At 34.8% G+C, this 18635-nt stretch overlaps 1 protein-coding gene and 1 pseudogene across 1 annotated transcript; both read left to right on the top strand.

Annotated features, from left to right (window-relative positions):
* The first annotated feature begins 1 nt into the window (after position 1).
* Positions 2 to 2191, top strand: LOC109070211 (induced myeloid leukemia cell differentiation protein Mcl-1 homolog). Its single transcript, XM_019086803.2, has 3 exons — positions 2 to 509; positions 736 to 986; positions 1102 to 2191. The coding sequence occupies exons 1-3, from the start codon at positions 137 to 139 to the stop codon at positions 1216 to 1218; spliced, it is 741 nt and encodes a 246-aa protein (XP_018942348.1). The 5' UTR covers positions 2 to 136; the 3' UTR covers positions 1219 to 2191.
* On the top strand, positions 2103 to 18340 carry LOC109070207 (annotated as a pseudogene).
* Positions 18341 to 18635: the final 295 nt, after the last annotated feature.

Genomic DNA, 18635 nt, shown 5'->3' on the forward strand with positions numbered 1-18635 from the left:
TCGAAACTTCCCACCAACGTTTCGCCTTGCTAAAGTAAAATGTAGTAGATTTGCGATAAGTTTCAATTTGCAAGGACTTCGTTCTCTACCGTATACCGTAAAATTGGATTAAACGCATTAATGTGAATTAGCAAAAATGTTCCCTGGGAGTAAAGTTTCAAACGACAACGGCTTTTGGCCATGCATCGGAATAACAGCTCTTAACGTCTCCAGCAGATCCAGCAAGCCACTGGTAATGCCAGAACTGAAAACCCAGAACCCGTTTACAAGGAACGGACTCCAGGGCTCGGTACCATCTTCGCCTGAGTCGGATTGCGAGAAAACACCAGATGAATACACGTCTAACCGTATCTACGACGCCCTGGAAATGGACACACGAGAGATTATTGACATTTTCTTAAAAAACTTTACTGGATTGCCTCATTCTAAACGTGGGAATAAACAGGTTCTGGAAACGATGAATCGGGTTGTGGAAAGTCTTGTGGTGAAGCACGAACTGGCTTACAAAGGTAATTTGATAAGTTCTTGCTGACACTTAGCGAGTTAGCGCTCTACGGCTTCCATTTCGCTTTGTTTCATAATGTTTATGGGTTGATTAGAGCAGGGTAAACATTGTTAAAGAGTCTAATGGCAGCCTCACCCACAACACGCACCTGGTCTGGCAGGTTGCTCCACATCATGCCACGTATTGCTACCTTTGATCCAGCAGTGGCCTTTAACATTTCGCTCTTTCAGGTATGATCGCACGGCTGAATCTGGAGCAGAAAGGAGAAGATGTGAGTTTTGTTAAGACTGTGGCAACAGAACTCTTCAGCGATGGCATCACAAACTGGGGTCGCATTGCCAGCCTGCTTACATTTGGGGCAATGGTATGCAAGCATCAGAAGGATAAAGGACTTAGCAATTGTGTGAGTCTGGTGGGGAAAGAGATCTCTAACTACCTTCTCACAGCCCAGCGGGACTGGCTGCTCAAAAACAAAGCATGGGTGAGTTTTGTAATTTCTTTATTTTTTTCCCCCAATCACAGGACTACATATGCTTTTAAGTTTTGCTTGGGTTATAACCTGTTCTAACCTAGTGTTTGTATGTTTTTCTCCTTAGGATGGCTTTGTGGAATTTTTTCGTGTCCCAGATACAGAAGGGGCTGTGAGAAACGCATTGATGGCCATTGGTAGTGTGGCTACATTCGGAGCTGCACTTGCTTATTTGATTCGGTGATTCCAAATGAACTTTGTGACAGAAGACAAAAAGGAATCTACCTGAACAATTTGTTTTTTTTTTTAAAAGTGTACAAGATGAATCAGTTTTTCTTTTTTCAATGTATATATATATATATAGTTATTTTTTTTTTTGGATGTCAAATGTGTATAAAAAAGTCATCTTTTGAGAAATCGAAAACTATTTTTTTATTAAAAAGTGAAATTGAAAAATTTCAGATCTGAATTGTTGATCTGCATGTGCAATTAACAATTTCAGTGTCAGTTTTTGTGTGCAGTTTACACAAGAATCATGTTAAATTGTCAGTACACTTCCAGCAGTATATTTATTTATATATGTATATATAAATTGGGAATTTTGAAAAAGATGGCATGCATTAAAATTCACAAATACTTGTTGCATCTGCTATAAAAAGTTGTGTAATTACCCATTTTAGTACAACACCTTCACATTTCCATAATGTCCCTTTTTGTTTCAGAAATATAGTGCACATATATCCCACACATGACTTCAGGTGCTGGCTTTAGCTGATAAGTAAGCTTTAAAGCTTTTATCTAAAAGCTTATGGTGGTTTTGTGTTGAGTCCTTGTTTAGGACTATGATAGCTAACCGCAAGGCTGCTAAATGTTTTCATTACCTGCAGATGGACCTTTTAGATACACTGAGAAGTTTGAGAAGTAGTTATGGTCATTGACCTTTTTCTGTGAATATGCTGTTTTCTAAAATGCTAATTAAACCATTTTTTTTTTGTAAAATATTGTTTGTTGATTAATCCCTCACCACAGGTCCACGAGTCCAAGGTTTATGTGCTTTATTTAGTCCATTATTTATAGCTTCAAAGGTTTTCTAGATTTTTATCTATATGTTGTAGCTGACTTGTGTAAATGGCTAAGGAGTTGTCATTGTGGCCTGTGGAAATGTTTTGGTAAGTTTGACAGTATATAAAAATATATTTTTATTTTGTCACCCAGAATCGGTCTTAAATTATTTTAATGTGAGAAACAAATATTACACAAAATATGGATTCTATTCTCTTTCCAGCTGCACAGTGTGTAGCAGGAAGTATGACATAGTAAATATGACCTCAGTAGTTGTCATCGTGTTCTGATCCTTATACAGAGGAAGTTTCTCCGTTGATTTCTTAATCTCTTTGTTTGCTGTACTTTTTGCCTGAAGGTGCTGGATGTTTGGCTTGATTTCTAATGTGGAAGTAATGGTTGTTAACATAATGTTTGCTAACATCATGACTGTCACACGGTTTGCGTGATTTACTTTACTGACATAACACTTCCGTACAGTGAGCCAATTTTTAATGTTGAATGGTCATAGTTTTAAAAAATCACATGAGGCTTCAGCAGTTTATATTGCTAAATTAAAAAAAAAAAACCAAATTAATGGATGAATTAAAAAAAAAAATTCTGTCTGAAACTGCTGTGAATGAAATCAGATGTTAGTGGCTTAATAAGGTCCACTTCCTTAGTGAAAGACATCTACAGCCTATAAAAGGTCACACGAAATATTTCCATAATGGAATGGCAATTCATAATGCATTGACATTCTGGAAATACTTTGCATGTGTGTGTCTCATCCCCTTGATAAGCAAAGGCCAGTTAAAGAAGGAAATGTCATGGACCATGAGCAAGGCAGTGGAGCTCCAGTGATGTTCATACATCAAAACTGCTGGAAGGTGGCCCTCCAGGAGCAGGATTTTGGACACCTCTGCCTAATAGGAAGAGATGTATTTGAGACACATTGTATGTATCACGGTTTATGACACACAGTTTGTTTCATTAGCATTCCCACATTCGACAACCTAATGCTAGAAAAACAAAAACAAATGGATGTCCTTAAGGGACAGTTCAACCAAAAATGAAAGATCTGTTATCGTTTGCTCATTGACATTTTTTTTTCTGTATGACTTTCTACTGTAGAACACAAAAGAAGATATTTTGAAGAATGTTTCAACTGTTTATATACACAGTCATGGCCAAAAATATCGGCACCCTTGGTAAATATGATCAAAGAAGGCTGTGAAAATTAATCTGCATTGTTAATCCTTTTGATCTTTTATTTAAAAAATTCTCAAAAATCTAACCTTTCAATGGATAATAAGAATTTAAAATGTGCCGAAATATCATTATGAAATAAATGTTTTTCTCTAATACACATTGGCCACAATTAACGGCAACCTTTTAGTTTTCAGTGCTCTGAACTTTTCAAAAACCTTATTTGCCAGTTTAACAGCTCTAAATTTTCTCCTATAATGCCTGATGAGGTTAGAGAACACCTGGCAAGAGATCAGAGACCATTCCTTCATCCAGAATCACTCCAGACCCTTCAGATTGCCAGCTCCATGTTGGTGTTTCTTCTCTTCAGTTCACCACACTCATTTTCTATAGGAATCAGGTCAGAGGACTGGAATGGCTATAGCAGAAGCTTGGTTTTGTTCTCAGTGACCCATTTTTGTGTTGTTTTTGAGGTTTGTGTTTGGATTATTGTCCGGTTGGAAGATCCAAATGTGGCCCATTATAAGATTTCTAACAGAGTCAGTCACTTACTGATTTTTTTATCTGTTGGTATTTGATAGAATCCATGATGCCATTTATCTAAACAAGATGTCCAGGACCTCTAGCAGAAATACAGGCCCACAGCATCAAAAATACAGCAGTATATTTCATTGTACACATGGGGTACTTTTTATCCCTGTGTTCACCAAACCCATCTTGAGTGTTTGAAAGCTATTTTTTTTTTAGTTTCATCTGACCATAGAAGCCAGTCCCGTTTGAAGTTCCAGTCGTGTCTGATAACTGAATATGCTGGAGTTTGTTTTTGGATGAGCGAGGAGAATTTTTCTTGAAACCCTCACAAACAACATGTGGTGATGTAGGTGCTGTTTGACAATTTTTTATTTAATTTTTTTGTTAGGTTTTCTGACCCTGAGACTATTTTCTGCAATTCTCCAGCTGTGGTCCTTTTAGAGTCTTTAGCCACTCAAACTCTCCTTCTCACCACACATTAGGACGATATAGACACACGTCCTCTTCCAGGCAGATTCGTAACATTTTCTGTTTATTGGAAATTCTTAATTATTGCCCTGATGGTAGAAATGGGAATTTTCACTGCTCTAGCTCTTTTCTTAAAGCCTCTTCATTCATTTGTGAAGCTCAATAATCTTTTGCTGCACATCAGAAATATATTCTTTGGTTTTTCTCATTATAATGGATGATTAAGGGGATTTGGGCTTTGTTTTCCTTCCTATTTATAGTTCTGTGAAACAGGAAGCCATGGCTGGATAATTTCATATTCATAATCATCCTGGAGTGCTTAAAATTGTGAATATGAATGGAATAATAGATAGATAGATAGATAGATAGATAGATAGATAGATAGATAGATAGATAGATAGATAGATAGATAGATAGATAGATAGATAGATAGATTTTTTTTTTAAAATATCTTGTTTTGTGAAAGAGTTGAATATGACAGAAACAATGATGACTGAATCCTAACTTTGGGTGGACTTTAACTATTGAAGCCAGGAATTTGCTTATTAAAACATACAGGAATGTTCTTCCTTTTTAAAAGGTCCAGGATATCCTGCTGGGAAATCAGATGAATAATTATTTAGCTTGCTAAAACCATTTCAAGCTGATCTGAAAAAGAATTCGCTGACAAAACAGTTTAGTCCATGTTTTTTTCTGGCTAATCTTGACAATATTTGTGTGAGTGTGCTTGTTTGCTCAGATTGGCTTTGTGTCTGGTTACAGGCCATCCATGGGGTCTAATGAGGATTATGGTAATGACACTAACAGGGCCTCACCTGATCCTCCAGCTCACTGCTGCAGCACCTGCTGTGGTTACCTGAGCCAGGCGGCACATGGCTGTTATACTCAGTGGAATACAAGTAAAGCCCTGTGACAATACGTGTAATAATCTGTATAATATTTTTCTATGGTAGTCCTGGATTGTTTTATTTTTTTAAGTATCAGACAACAGATATCTTTAATGAAAGGTTAAATGCCACTCATTTGTGCTTTATTTGCTTGACCAGTGTTTTTTTGGTGGGGGGGGGGGGTATTTTGCTGTTTGGCTCTGAATTGGCAAAGTGATATGGAACTGTAATGTGGTCAGAACTGGAATTGTTTTATAGCCATGTGGTTATTAAAAACATGAGAACGCCCTTCAGCCAATCAAAATCAGGCATTCTAGATTACTGAGTTATATGGACTACGTAGTACATAATAATGTTTAGGAACTTATTTGGCCAAACAATCTCATCACATGTTCTGCAAGGAAGCTAGTCGGCCTGCTTGATCGTTTAGCTTCATTTAACTTTATCACAGCCATTTTAAAAATTTGAGCAGTAAGCAGGCGGCTTAAGCTATTCTGTATCAGCCGCACCACAAGGATACTTTTTTACGTGTATTTACGCTTTGGTTTGAAAGTAAACAGAGCATCGCGCAGCGCGGCTGACACAGAAGAGCGTACGCCATCTGCGTACGTAAAATGGCGCTACGCTGATTTGGAGAGACACAGAGGAGATGAATTGTTGAATAAAGTCGTTATTTTTGTTTCCTTATTTAGAAAAAGTATTCTTGTCGCTTCATAACGTTACGGTTGAATTACTGATGGCAGATGGACTATTCTGACGATGCTTTTCATACTTTCCTGGGCCTTGACAGAGTTAATAATTACAAAATCTACATTACAGTCTCAAGCATCCCCTTAAAAATCCAAAATTTCTTAAATTGTGTCCCGAAGATGAACAAAGCTTTTCAGACCGATGAACTTTGTAAAAATCGATGCATTTCAGAAGGCGGGGCATAGAGGAGCAACAATAATGTACAGTATGTGGAAAATAATGTGTTTTTTAACCTTAAACCGCATAAACATATTTCATTACACCAAATACACAAAATAATCATATGACCCCTTTAAACGGTTTCTAGTGGTTTATATTAGTCAGCTCAGGAGAAAAATATTTTTCTGACTTATTGTTACCTTTGAGTCACCTGACTTGTGTCTTGGATTGAGTGTTTCTTGGTTTGTGTGCTATGTACACAAATGCATGAGGTAAAACTCACAAGTATCGGTTGGCATACATGATGTAAATAAATTCATCTTATCTCATCTGATTTCCCTTATTCTGGCCCTCGCTCGTGTTTTTTTTTTTCTTTTCTGCCATGGGTCATTTATTCAGAGCACATGTAAATGTAATACAAATCATCTCCTTCTATTGTTAGAGCTTACACACCAAGGACGGCACAACCGATATTGCTCAAAATTGTGATGATGTTTGAGAAGAAAGTGCTTGGTGGTCTGACATATTGAACTATGTTACATTGATGAGGCAACTGCACATTTTGTATATAATGCTGAACCTTCAATGGTTTTTGAAATAAAATTTGGTACAACTTTTAGATAAGTGAAAGAGTTTTGAAAATCTGCTTTCTTCATATTGCATTTAACTGTTTTGATTGTTATACACTTTGAGAACTCCAAGCAAGTGGTTAAAATAACTGTTTACATAGAACATTATTGAGTAAGTGTCAGGTATAGCCATTATGGAAGGCTAATTCTTAGATTTAGACACCAGTATGTTTGTGGAGAGATTTTCTAAATCCTCATCATTACTGTAAAGCTGGTCATCTTATTCTCTGATGTGTGGTTGACAGACAGCAGGTCAATACTAGTCTTAAGTGGTAATGTGGTCTGGTCTGGCTTGGGCTTGTCTAAATCTATTTAGACTGTAAAAAGTTTGAGGTGAACAAGGCCAAAGGGTTATTGACCTGTGCCACACATTCATTGTCAAAATAACTACTGACTTAAACTCAGAACATATGAGACTGACTGATGTTGTGAAAAAGGTAGTGGTCAAAAATTTTATTTATTATTATTTGTTATATACTACTACTAGCAACTCAAACTATGATATTTATGTAAATCATTTAGTATTAATTCAAGCACTTCACAATTCCATATTGTATTATGTACAGTATAGCACTGCTTTATCCATATATATTTATTATAAGCTCCTGTGTTTTTCTGAAAAATTAAAAAATAAATGTTTTTTTTTTCTTAAGAATCTGTCAGCTTTTTGATAACTTATTGTCATTTATAAAAATCATTTTTGTATTCAAGCACTTTCCTATAGTGTCTATATCATATGTCTGCTGTCATTGTCTATTTCATGGTCCTGTGTTTTCTGAGAAATTAAAAAAAATAGTGTCTCATCCTCTTTTCTTTTGTAATTATTTCACCCAAGCAGAAATCTACTGAGTTACTTTCACTTTCGCTTATGTAAAGTAAGGGATGATTAGATTCTTGGTACTTTTACAAATCTTCAAACCTGCAAACACACAAAGAAAGGACATTGTCTTGTAATATATGCACAATATGTAACAAGAGTGTATAATATTTGTACAGTTTTATTTTTTACTTTGCACAGATAAGGTCTGCAACCAGCCAAATGAAGAAGAAGAAGAAGAAGAAGAAGAAGAAGAAGAAGAAGAAGAAAAAAAACATTAAATGTCCCCAAAACACAGATAGATAGTAATTGCTAGCTGTTGTCAGTTCCTGGAGGGCCACAGTCCTGCAGAATTAAACAAACCTGAACCAGCTAATCAAGGTCTTCAGGATTACTAAAAAGTTGCAGGAAGGTGTTTTGGAGCTTTTTGGAGCTACACTCTGCTAGACACCGGACCTCCAGGAAAGGACTTTGACACGTTTCACAAATGGATGAGGTTTAAGAATGGCCCATAGACTGAACACACACTGTTTTTGGCTTGTACTTTTATCTGTCTTGTAAGAATGATCTTTCTACCCTGTCTAGTAGAATGGTGTTTAAAAGTGAAACTGTAAAAGTGAAAAAAAAAAAATGTTTATTACAAGCCAATCAAAAGAGTTGATGATCATGATGTACTGGGATTTTTTTTTTTTTTTTTGAGATCATGTTACAATGGGAAATGTAAATACAGTCCGATGGAATTTTTCTTCTTTCAGCTGAGTTCTCCTTTCTGCTGTTTTAAAGGCTGATAATCATGGTAATATCTGGAGTTTCTGTCACATGCTGTCATATGAAAATCGAGAAAATAGATGAAAATAGTGATTTTTTTTTTTTGCGGAAAACTAGGTTTCTTTCTTTCTTTCTTTCTTTCTTTCTTTCTTTCTTTCTTTCTTTCTTTCTTTCTTTCTTTCTTTCTTTCTTTCTCTCTTGCGTGTTAAAATCAACACCTAATTCCTCCATCATTTAAAAGCATGTATCCCACTATTAAATCTAGTGTATACAAAAAAAGAGAGATTGTTGAGCTCTTATCATATCTGTAGTTATAAGGAATGTGTAACGAAACTGCCAAAACCACACCTATTTACATCAAGGAAGTTATCAGAAAACCAGGATTCCCATTAACTTTATTATTTGTGATTATTTTGCATGATGGAAAGTTTTGTTGTGTTTATACTTTAAATTTGATTATTTTCCCAAGGTGAATATCAAAATACTCATGCATGTCTGTAAAAGCAGCTTAAAGGCAAAGTGTCATGTTTGGAAAAGGTGTTGACAAGGAATGTTTTGCTGCAGCATGTTGTTCTAGGGCGTATAAGATAACACTGCCTGAGAAGAAATGTAAATGAGGAAACATTTCACTCTGGCTGACTAATAAATCCTCAGAAGTTTTATGTTGCGGATGATAAAATGTAAATACATGCAAGGCACAATAAATATAAAGGGATTATTTTTCACCTATCAGCTGTTTTGCATGTGCTGCATAATGTTGTAAATAGGCCAATGGTTCTAAACAACTTGCAGGTGTCTTTGTTTTTTTTACTCATCCATATGAGCATATAATCAAGTTTTTTAGAGTTTTAGAGTATTGAATATTTTATTGCTGTTGTAAAAGCACTGCCATCATATGTGTGGGTGTTTTGTACTTTCAGAAAACTTGCTGTTACAGGTTTGGATACCGACGAAAATTCCTTTCTGTTTCATGAGAGAAGTAGTGAATAGTGTTCCAGAGGACTGTTGTATATATATATGTATATATATATATATATTCTATGTATATAACACATTCCACATGGTCAGGTCAAGTCACCTTTATTTACATAGCGCTACAATATTGATTTGTGTCAAAGCAGCTTTACAGTGCCAAACAGGAAAACAGTTTGTCAATAATGCAAGAGGACAATAGCAAAGAGTCATTTTTCAAGCTAAAGTCAGTTCATAGATGGATGTCATCATCCAGTTCAGCTCTCTTCCAATAGTGTCTGTGCAATCAGTCAAGCGTCCCTTACTACTTTAGAGTCTCAGATGCATTGCTGGATAAAAGAGGTAAGATGTTCATTGTACAACTTGATTTCATTATTATCTGCCTATTGCATCTTATAGATTTAGGTGACAGTTAGGGACTCTAATATATCAATGTCATATTAAAAGTAACTATACAAATTTATTATATAGCTTTTGGATTATGAGCTTCTGATTGGTCAGTCGCGGCATCCCAGACAATTCCTAATATTTGTTGTCATTCATTGGAGTACTGTATATCTCATTTAGATACCTGAAAGAGGTGCTACTTTCATAATAGGAGAAGTTCACCCTAAAAATAAAAATGAACTGAAAATTCACTACCTTTCAGACTCTCAGATAAGTTTCTTGGAAAAATGTAGCATTACACCACTTGCTCATCAATATATCCTCTGCAGTAAACGGGTGCTTTCAATAAGAGTTCAAACAGCTGATAAAAACATCACAAAAACCCACAAGTAATCGACATGATCATATGTTATCGAAAAAAGCCCAATCTCTCCAAATTATTCAGATGAAGAAACAAATGCCATCTTGTGTTTCATTTATCGACTGTAATGAAAATGACCTCAGATGGCTTCTGAGGCATTGTTGCAATGTTTGTCTTGCACAGACAATTATTTTGTGCATTGTAATGAACTTTTTTCTTGAATCAGAAGTAGTGACCAGCTTCATTATTGTGATTTCCAAGTGAAAAAGACAGACGTTTGGAGGGGATTGGATGTTCCATTCAAGCCATCAAACTGACATCAGAAAAGAAATGTCATAGAAGAGAAACAAATTTTTGTGTGTGGATTAACAGATATTTAATTGCACAAGATGTACACTAACAAAGTAAATAGGGTCTAATGTGATTCAGTCAGACTTGGATGGATGTCTCGTGTTTTACAGTCTGCAAAATAGTCATGCTTAAAAACTTCAGCATGCTGCAAGAAAGCACAAATAACATTGAGCTCATGTTATTTATACACTAACAGCACATTGACCTTGACAGTAGCTATGAACACGTGGGAGCTTGTCACTGCTCTGTTCCCATGGCTGACTCTTATTTCAGTTGATTGCTTTTATTTTTTCCCATGCAGGGTTTAGTTACTTAAAAACACATTTCCTGCAGAGCTTTTCATTTTCACTTTAAACATCTCAATATCTCAGTACATTCATTGGTAGTAGGCCTGCAGTTTCAAATGCTACTCTAACCCCATAGAAATGTACAATGTACACACAATGTTGTACCTGTGATGTTACATACAGCATGACACAACTTGTCCTGTTAGTTTGAAGATACAAGCTTGGCATAGTCTGATCTGTTGGCAATGACAGCCTGATGATTTGATGTCCTTGTACTCTGGCATTCATTGTTCTTCTTCCCACACCTTTCTGAGAAATAAAAGATGGCTGCTTCAACCTGGGAGTTTTGCAAAACCACAACAGCTTGGCAGTTGAAAATTCAAACCTTTTATTTGATAAATATCAACCTACTTAAGCACTAAAATCTGTTCTACACCTTTATAATTCACTGACAACACTGGCTGTAATAAGAAAGCCACATATAGAATCAAAGTGCATCACAAGAAGCTTTCCCATAATTTGAGGTAAATACTAATATAAAGAAGGTACACAGTGTCATGTAAACAAATACAAAACATTATCATCATAACACACATGACACTACAATAATACAATAACCATTAATTTAACAACATACGATGTAACACAAAACCCAAATATACACAACTAATAATAAGTAACTAACTAAGAAGAAACAGGTCCTTAAATGAAGAATTAATTAACAGGTTACCAATTAACATTTTTTTCCTGTAGCTTTTTACAGTCTCTGTATGTACTTCCTGTGTGACTTGCAACATTCCCTTCATTCTGTCTTTTGTCTTGTTTTTCGTCATATCATTGTCAGACACATTGTTTGCATAGTCTTGCTGAATAATGGTCAGTTTCTGTTGGGTAAAGTTTTTGTTCTAGGATACCTTTTATTGTTATATTTAATTAATGACACATGTTGGCATTATTCTTATGAGGAAAAGAAAAGCCTGGGTTTTCTTACCAAACCAGTGTGTCCATTCTGATTCACATTTACTTTACATTGTTATCTAAAGACAACTTTGCAACACTTATGCTTCCTCAAATGTATGACAGGTTGTGTATTTAATAACATAATGTGCTTGACACATGCAGCAGCTATATAGTCATTAAGGGGTGTGTATCAGGTGTGTGTATGTGTCATTTTAACTGGCCACTTTTGACTCACATCTGCCTGAAAGTGGTACTGTGGTGTTTACTTCTGTATGCACTCTGATAATGGACACTTTTAAAGTGATTTATGGCATATTTTCACATTTTGGAGTATCATAAAATGAGGATTTATACAAGTAAAGGGGTGTTGTGTTAGTTTACTGCCTGCTTGGCAGTTTCAAATGTTTGCACTGATAAACACTTTTCAGAGCTATTTTATACAAGTATGTAAATCTTTCCAGTTTAAAAAAAAAAAAAGTTTGACACTGTAAAGCTGCTTTGACACAATCAGTATTGTATAAAGCACTACATAAATAAATGTGAATTGACTTGACTTGAAATGCTGTTTTTTCTATTCATCAAATATTACTGAAAGAAATGTATCACAGTTTCCACAAAGATTTTAAGCAGCACAACTGTTTTAAACACTAATAATGATAAGTGGTGTTTCTTGTTTACCAAATCAGCATATTAGAATGACACTGAAGACTGGAGCAATGGCTGCTGAAAATTCAGCCTTGCCATCACAGTAATAAATGATGTATTAAAATATTTTAAAATGAAAAGCAATTATTTAGAAGTGTATTTCACAATACTTACTGTATTTATGTGCAAATAAACACAGCCTTGGTGAGCAAAAACATAAAAAAAACCTTACCAACCCCAAAATTTTGAATGATAATGTAAGTTTATCAATAATTATAAACTAACCAGTGTGTGACTTAATTTTAGTCTAAATTTTCCACGCTGCTACCTGCTTCAATTGAATACATTTCATTTACAGACCATTGAGTTTTAACCCTATTTTGTTCCCTATTTGTGAAAACTTGTGTTCCTGTGGCTCAGTTGTAGAGCATTGCGTTAGCAGCGCAAGAGGTTGTGGGTTTGATTCCCAGGGGAACACGTTAGGTGAAAAAATTTATATCCTGAATGCAATGTAAGTTGCTTTGGATAAAAGTGTCTGCTAAATGCATAAATGTAAAATGCCAGATAAGTTATGTTTCACAAGCAATTCTCATGGTCTGTCATGTCAGGATGCTTTAGACTTGATCTGAATCTCAAAAGAATGTTTTAAGCAGTGGTATATTCTCTCTGCTTCAGGAAAAAAAGAGGTCATGATGTGAGTGAACAGTGGGCTGGACGTCTGAGACATTACGTCACCTTGGATTCAGACAAGAACATTCTGTTCTTAGGTCAAAACAAGAGTCCAGTCTCCGAACATGCCCAAACAGAAACTGTTACCTTATGTAATGTCACAATGTAATGCTTTTGACATGGACAATGATGCAGAAGGTAATGACAACCCAAACAAAAGCAAACTAAAACTATTTTATCGACTGAACAACATTATAAAACATAAATACCTTAAAACTTACGTCTCCTTTTGAGATTTGCTGTACTGATTACTGCTAATTGGGTTGCATTGTGTTTCTCTACACTGGACAACAAACCTTTATATGTAAACATTTAATCCACAAATTCTGTCTGATGTCTAATGTTCTTATGATTCATCTATCATTTTCTCTGATCTAATCTAACCTCTCATTTCAGCGGTTTGTGATGCGCATACCACATTGGCCCTAAAGGGGGATATGTAACACCCCGATAAAGCTTGTTTCCCGGCAGCAGTGTTTTCACATTCCAGAGCTGTGATATCATATTCCACTTCAGCTCTCAGAATGATATCTGTGTTCAGAGGCCCAAACAACGACATCCTTCATATGGTACCAATCATACCGCCCACGATAAAGGCTTTGAGCTCTGTACCGCACAACAACAACAGACTCCAGTCTGTAAACACTACTCATGTCATAGTTCAAGTTTGTTAGGAGGAGCTACAATTTCCTTTGTGAATGAACATGCCCCTTCTCAGATTGTCCAATGTTTTTGAATTCTAAAAAGACAGCAGGAGGGAGAGAGAGAAAGATAAAAAGGATACAATACCCAGACATCAAAGAAAAAAGAAACCAAATACCAATCTGAATACAAAGCCCTCATTGACGGCATCAACATTCTTTTTAAAAGCCGAAACCCACTTATTCTCCACAGAAATTCTAGAATCAGCTGGTTCAGATGATTCTGACTGTTCTAGAACTTCAAGTTCTGAATGAAGAATGGTTGTAATCTGGCAGAAGGAAGCATTACAAAATCTTGGAAAGAACATCTTCCTTATTCTTTATTCCTTATCAATGAAACAATGCTGGCACACCTCTGCTGTAAATAACCTTTGGCGTGGGAGGAATTGAATGCATGAGACAACATTTTAAACATTGCAAACATTTGAACATCCATCAGAACAAATCTGCTTTCCTTTTGGGTTATAACACAGCAAGTGTTTGAACTATGAAGCATTTAAAGTATGTAAACTTTGTAGTTAGGATGGGGTTTGTAGGTGTGCACGTTTTACCTTTGGTTTTCAAATGAATGTAAATGGGCTGAGAAGGAGTGACATTGAATGTTTGCTCAAAACACACACTGCAGCTTTGTTCCAAGGACAACTGGGTTCTGTCAGTGCTGAATTCACTACTTTCCCAGAAAAGACTAACAAAAGTGTATTGTCTACTGTAAATTCAGAGATTAAAAATACAATGAGCACTGTTTTGGTAAATTACACTATTTATATATTGTTTAAAAATCCCTACATATTGGTCATCAAGGAAAATTTGTATATACTGATTCTTATGTGTGTGTGTGGCTGGGTGAACGAGAGAGATCTGCGTGGGCGGCAATAGATGTGAACTTTAACCTTTCCCAGATCAGGAAAGGGAATGCAAATACGGAACCATGGAATTCACATGATCTTGACCTCTTGGGGAATTCTTCTCACAACCCTAGAATGGTTTATTTTAATCATTGCCATAGATGCAATTAATTCAGGAAGAGTTTAACTTTCTATTCCTGTAATGAATACCTGTTATCTCATTTAAAGGATTACAGTTTGACACAGTGTTGTTGTTTTGAATTAAATTAAACTTTCCTGGAAAATGAGTAGTGATTCTCTAAAGGTTTTCCCCATGGACTTTTACAAATTTTTAAAACTGCTGAATTGGTTTGGCCTTGGCATTTTCCCTTCAAGTCCACAAAGGTAAAGGCCCCAGGTATTTTAACAGCAAATGGCCAATGGCCAACTTTCACATTCAGTTTACATAAAATATTGGTCTTTAAAATGCCTCATGCCTTTATTTATTTAAAATAATTTAAATAATAATCAGAGCTACTTGGCTAATCTGAAGCATGAAGCATGAAGCATGATTAGTGAGTGGCCATCTCCATAAGAATCAGTCTTTTACAGTGTAACTTGCCTGGGAATAAAATTGTTGTAAGGCATTTTTAGACGTCATGAGTCTTTCATGACATGTCAAGATTCAAAAAAATGAGCGAGGAAAGTCGTTTCGGAATGTTGCTCTCATTTCTGATTAATACGGTACATATCAAAAATATGTGAAGAACTTTATGTTGGTTCCACTGAGATTTTTTTAGATTAAGGCTATGTACAAATCATTAAAATGATCAAACTAATTATCATTTCCAAAAAATATATAGGAGTTATTCCATAACAGGAGTTCACAACATTTGATGAAGTGCAATAAATAGTTTTCAGAAGAGCCAAGTTCAAATGTTGTCATATTCCACTCTCATTTAACATTCATAATTTGTTGTTTTTACACTTGACAAGATTCATCAAGCATAACATAAACCGATAAAATTGTGTTTATTTATTTTTCTACTATTTATAGAAACATCATAATTGATGACATTTGGATGCTAATGATCCATGACCACTACTTCAATAACAAGGAGAACAGCAGCCACATCATTCTGTCACAAGTTACGTATAAACCAAAAGATTATTTTTAAATCAGTGCCCTCTGACGCCTCCTGGCGGCTGTGTGATGAATCTCCTCGCTCTATTAGTTTGGTCTGGAACAAGATCTCTACATCGATTACTCTCTTAATGCCACATAAGACTAGTGAGTCTGACATCTATTCAGCTGTCAAGCTGGTATGATCTGATAATATTTTATTTTAATTAAGCTCAACTCAATGTATTGTTTAGGGATTTTCAAATTTTCAATTTATTTTGTAAAGCAGCTTTAAAAATCTATTATTCTAATAAATTAGATATTGTATATATAGTATAAATTATATATTCTAGCTGAATGTACATTACTATATATTAAATATATTGTCACGTGTTGTAATAAATTAGCACTGTATGTTGTGTTGTCCAATACTTTTTTACTGTTTTTAAAATGTTTCAAATACATTCAATTATTTTATATATTCAATACACAGTTATTACATACGTTAATGCATAAGGAATACATAAGGATAAGGTTAAGTATACTGTATGATCATTTGCTCATTTGCATACTGTATACATTGCATAGCTTTTTCCCAATATGTATATAAAGAACACAATAATAGGGCAGACATGTATTTCATTAAATTTATACAAAGTATTATTCTAATAAATTAGATATTGTATATATTGTATACGTTATATTTATATAACTGAATGTAATCCATGTGCTATGCAAATAATATGCATCTGTCTAGTGTCTCCTCTGTGACTTTGAGTCCTGAAAACTTGATTTCTGCAGGAATCAGGTGATGAAGAATTGTGGTAAGGGCGACTTGTCTGAAACGGAAGATGAAGTGGACAGTGACTTTGAGACTGATGAAGGGGATGAACCTGACAGAGAGCAGGAGGAGGATGGGCCACGTCGTAAGAGCAGAGTGGTGACCAAAGCCTACAGGATATAGGAGAGTTACCAAGAAAAAGAACCATAAAACCATCATAACAAACTACCATTAATAGCTTCAGATGACTGGGAATATAGTGCATGAGTCATATGCACTAGTTTTATGATTCATTTATGGTGCTTTTGCATCCTTTTTGTTGTTTCAGTCCATATTATTTGTAATTGTATATAAAAGAGTGACGTTCGTCTGTACATAAAGTAAATGATGGCAGATCGTTTTCATACTTTTACGCCACTTGTAATCCCAGAACCTTGTGTTTGTGTAGGAGCCAGTTAAAGTGGTGGGGCAAAAACCAAAACAACGGAAACTAGCTTGTCACATGCACATGTGACATAACTGGACATACATAACAGAAGTTTTGTGTACACTTAAGACGCAAAAGTACATGGGAATATAATGGGAAATATAATGCAATATATGAAATAATACTATTATATTTTTTTACATTTAATATCTTTATTAAAACAATACTATAGTTCATTAATTTCTTTTTCATGAGTTAATGCATAGTTGTACATAAAGCTGAACATATTCATGAACTTTTGTCTCACTTTATTGTTTGCATAGTTGCACATTTCGTATATAAAAATATATGTAATGGTATATCAGAAAGAGAAATAGAAGTTTTTACTGAAAAGAAATGCTACTTTTTTATTTATTTATTTATTTTTTGGACAGTTGGATGTCTTGTTAAATTATAATAAATTATATATATATATATATATATATATATATAGATATATATATATATATATATATATATATATATATATATATATATATATAATTACATATTTACCCTTCCTTTTTCCAAGATATGACTGCCATAAAAATTGTTTTCATGAAGAAAGCAAACAGTATATAGCAACAACATTATCCAACAGGAAGTGAATGGATGGTAATGATAACAGACTTTTCCAAAAATAAAAAAAAATTTGCAATGAACCTCTGGTTGGACATTTACAATATACTCATAAAGCACAAACAAAATAACATCCGGTTCTGAAGTTATTGTTTCTTCTTCATGTGAGTTAGATTGCAGTGCAATAAAACGTGTTTATTGGCTAAGCTGTCAGTGAGTCACGTTTACATCCCTTCCTTAAACACCAACAACTTACGCACATGGCGACAACATCATAAACTGCGGAGAGTGTGATGTAGTAAATTTTATTAACCTTTGAAATTGTTTTGGTCTTAGACAGGAAGTCAGTTCGTCAGTCAACAACTGACGTACCTAAGGCTGCAAGAGAGGCAGGTTGTTCCACGTCGAAGAAAGGGTACTAGACATGAGCGACCTTTGACCCAAGCGGAACTTCTGTCAGAGACCAAGGTCACAGCACAGATGAATCTTCGATCACTGGGTAAGGAATTAATAACTGATAACTGCAAATTGTTCTGTGTATAAAACCTGAATGCTCATAGCTGTTAATTTATTTATTTTTTGGCAGAAAACTATGAGCGATTGGAGGCAGATAAGAAACGACAGGTTCATATGAAACGTCAGTGTGTGGCTTCTGTTATCCGATATCACTCTGTGCTCTTACCCCTGGTGTCTGATGTCACTTTTAAAGAGGAAAATGTGGATGTAGAGGGGTATCTTCACCTAGTTCCTCATCTCTTTCTGAATGTTTACTTTTTACTTTACTTGCATTTAAGACTTTAGACTTTTATTGTCTTTCAGTGGGTGTGTACAATTTGTATCTATATAACCTTTATATCTTTTATATCTTTTATCGCTTAAAAATATGTAGATAAGTGTTCTCATGTTTACAAATACTCCTCCATTCATTAATTTGACCTAAAAAGACAGAATTAAAAGTATGTGATTTTTTTTCTGTTTAGAGGTTTGTTTTGCTTCTTATGTGTGCATGCATCATTTTAAACATTTTTTTTTGTTTTGTTTCATTTTACATTGGTGTAAAATATATATATTTTTAATTTAAACAAACATTGTAATCATGCTGTTGGCTTCACTGTTTAACTTTGTCATCTTAGGGTACAGATGTAGTTCTATCAAAAAATTTAACTTTATTATTGTAAATTTATGAATTAATATTAATTTATAATAACTAAAAACTTAAAGATTGAAGGTTGAAGA

Source organism: Cyprinus carpio, chromosome A16 (assembly GCF_018340385.1).
Source record: "Cyprinus carpio isolate SPL01 chromosome A16, ASM1834038v1, whole genome shotgun sequence".
In the NCBI taxonomy this organism is placed as follows: domain Eukaryota; kingdom Metazoa; phylum Chordata; class Actinopteri; order Cypriniformes; family Cyprinidae; genus Cyprinus; species Cyprinus carpio.

What these genes read in the sequence shown, in the direction of transcription:
- LOC109070211 (XM_019086803.2), top strand. Translation starts at nt 137, where the DNA reads ATGTTCCCTGGGAGTAAAGTTTCAAACGACAACGGCTTTTGGCCATGC. An exon ending in GCACGAACTGGCTTACAAAG is followed by an intron (nt 510 to 735) that starts GTAATTTGATAA and finishes TCGCTCTTTCAG; the next exon opens with GTATGATCGCACGGCTGAAT. An exon ending in TGCTCAAAAACAAAGCATGG is followed by an intron (nt 987 to 1,101) that starts GTGAGTTTTGTA and finishes TTTTCTCCTTAG; the next exon opens with GATGGCTTTGTGGAATTTTT.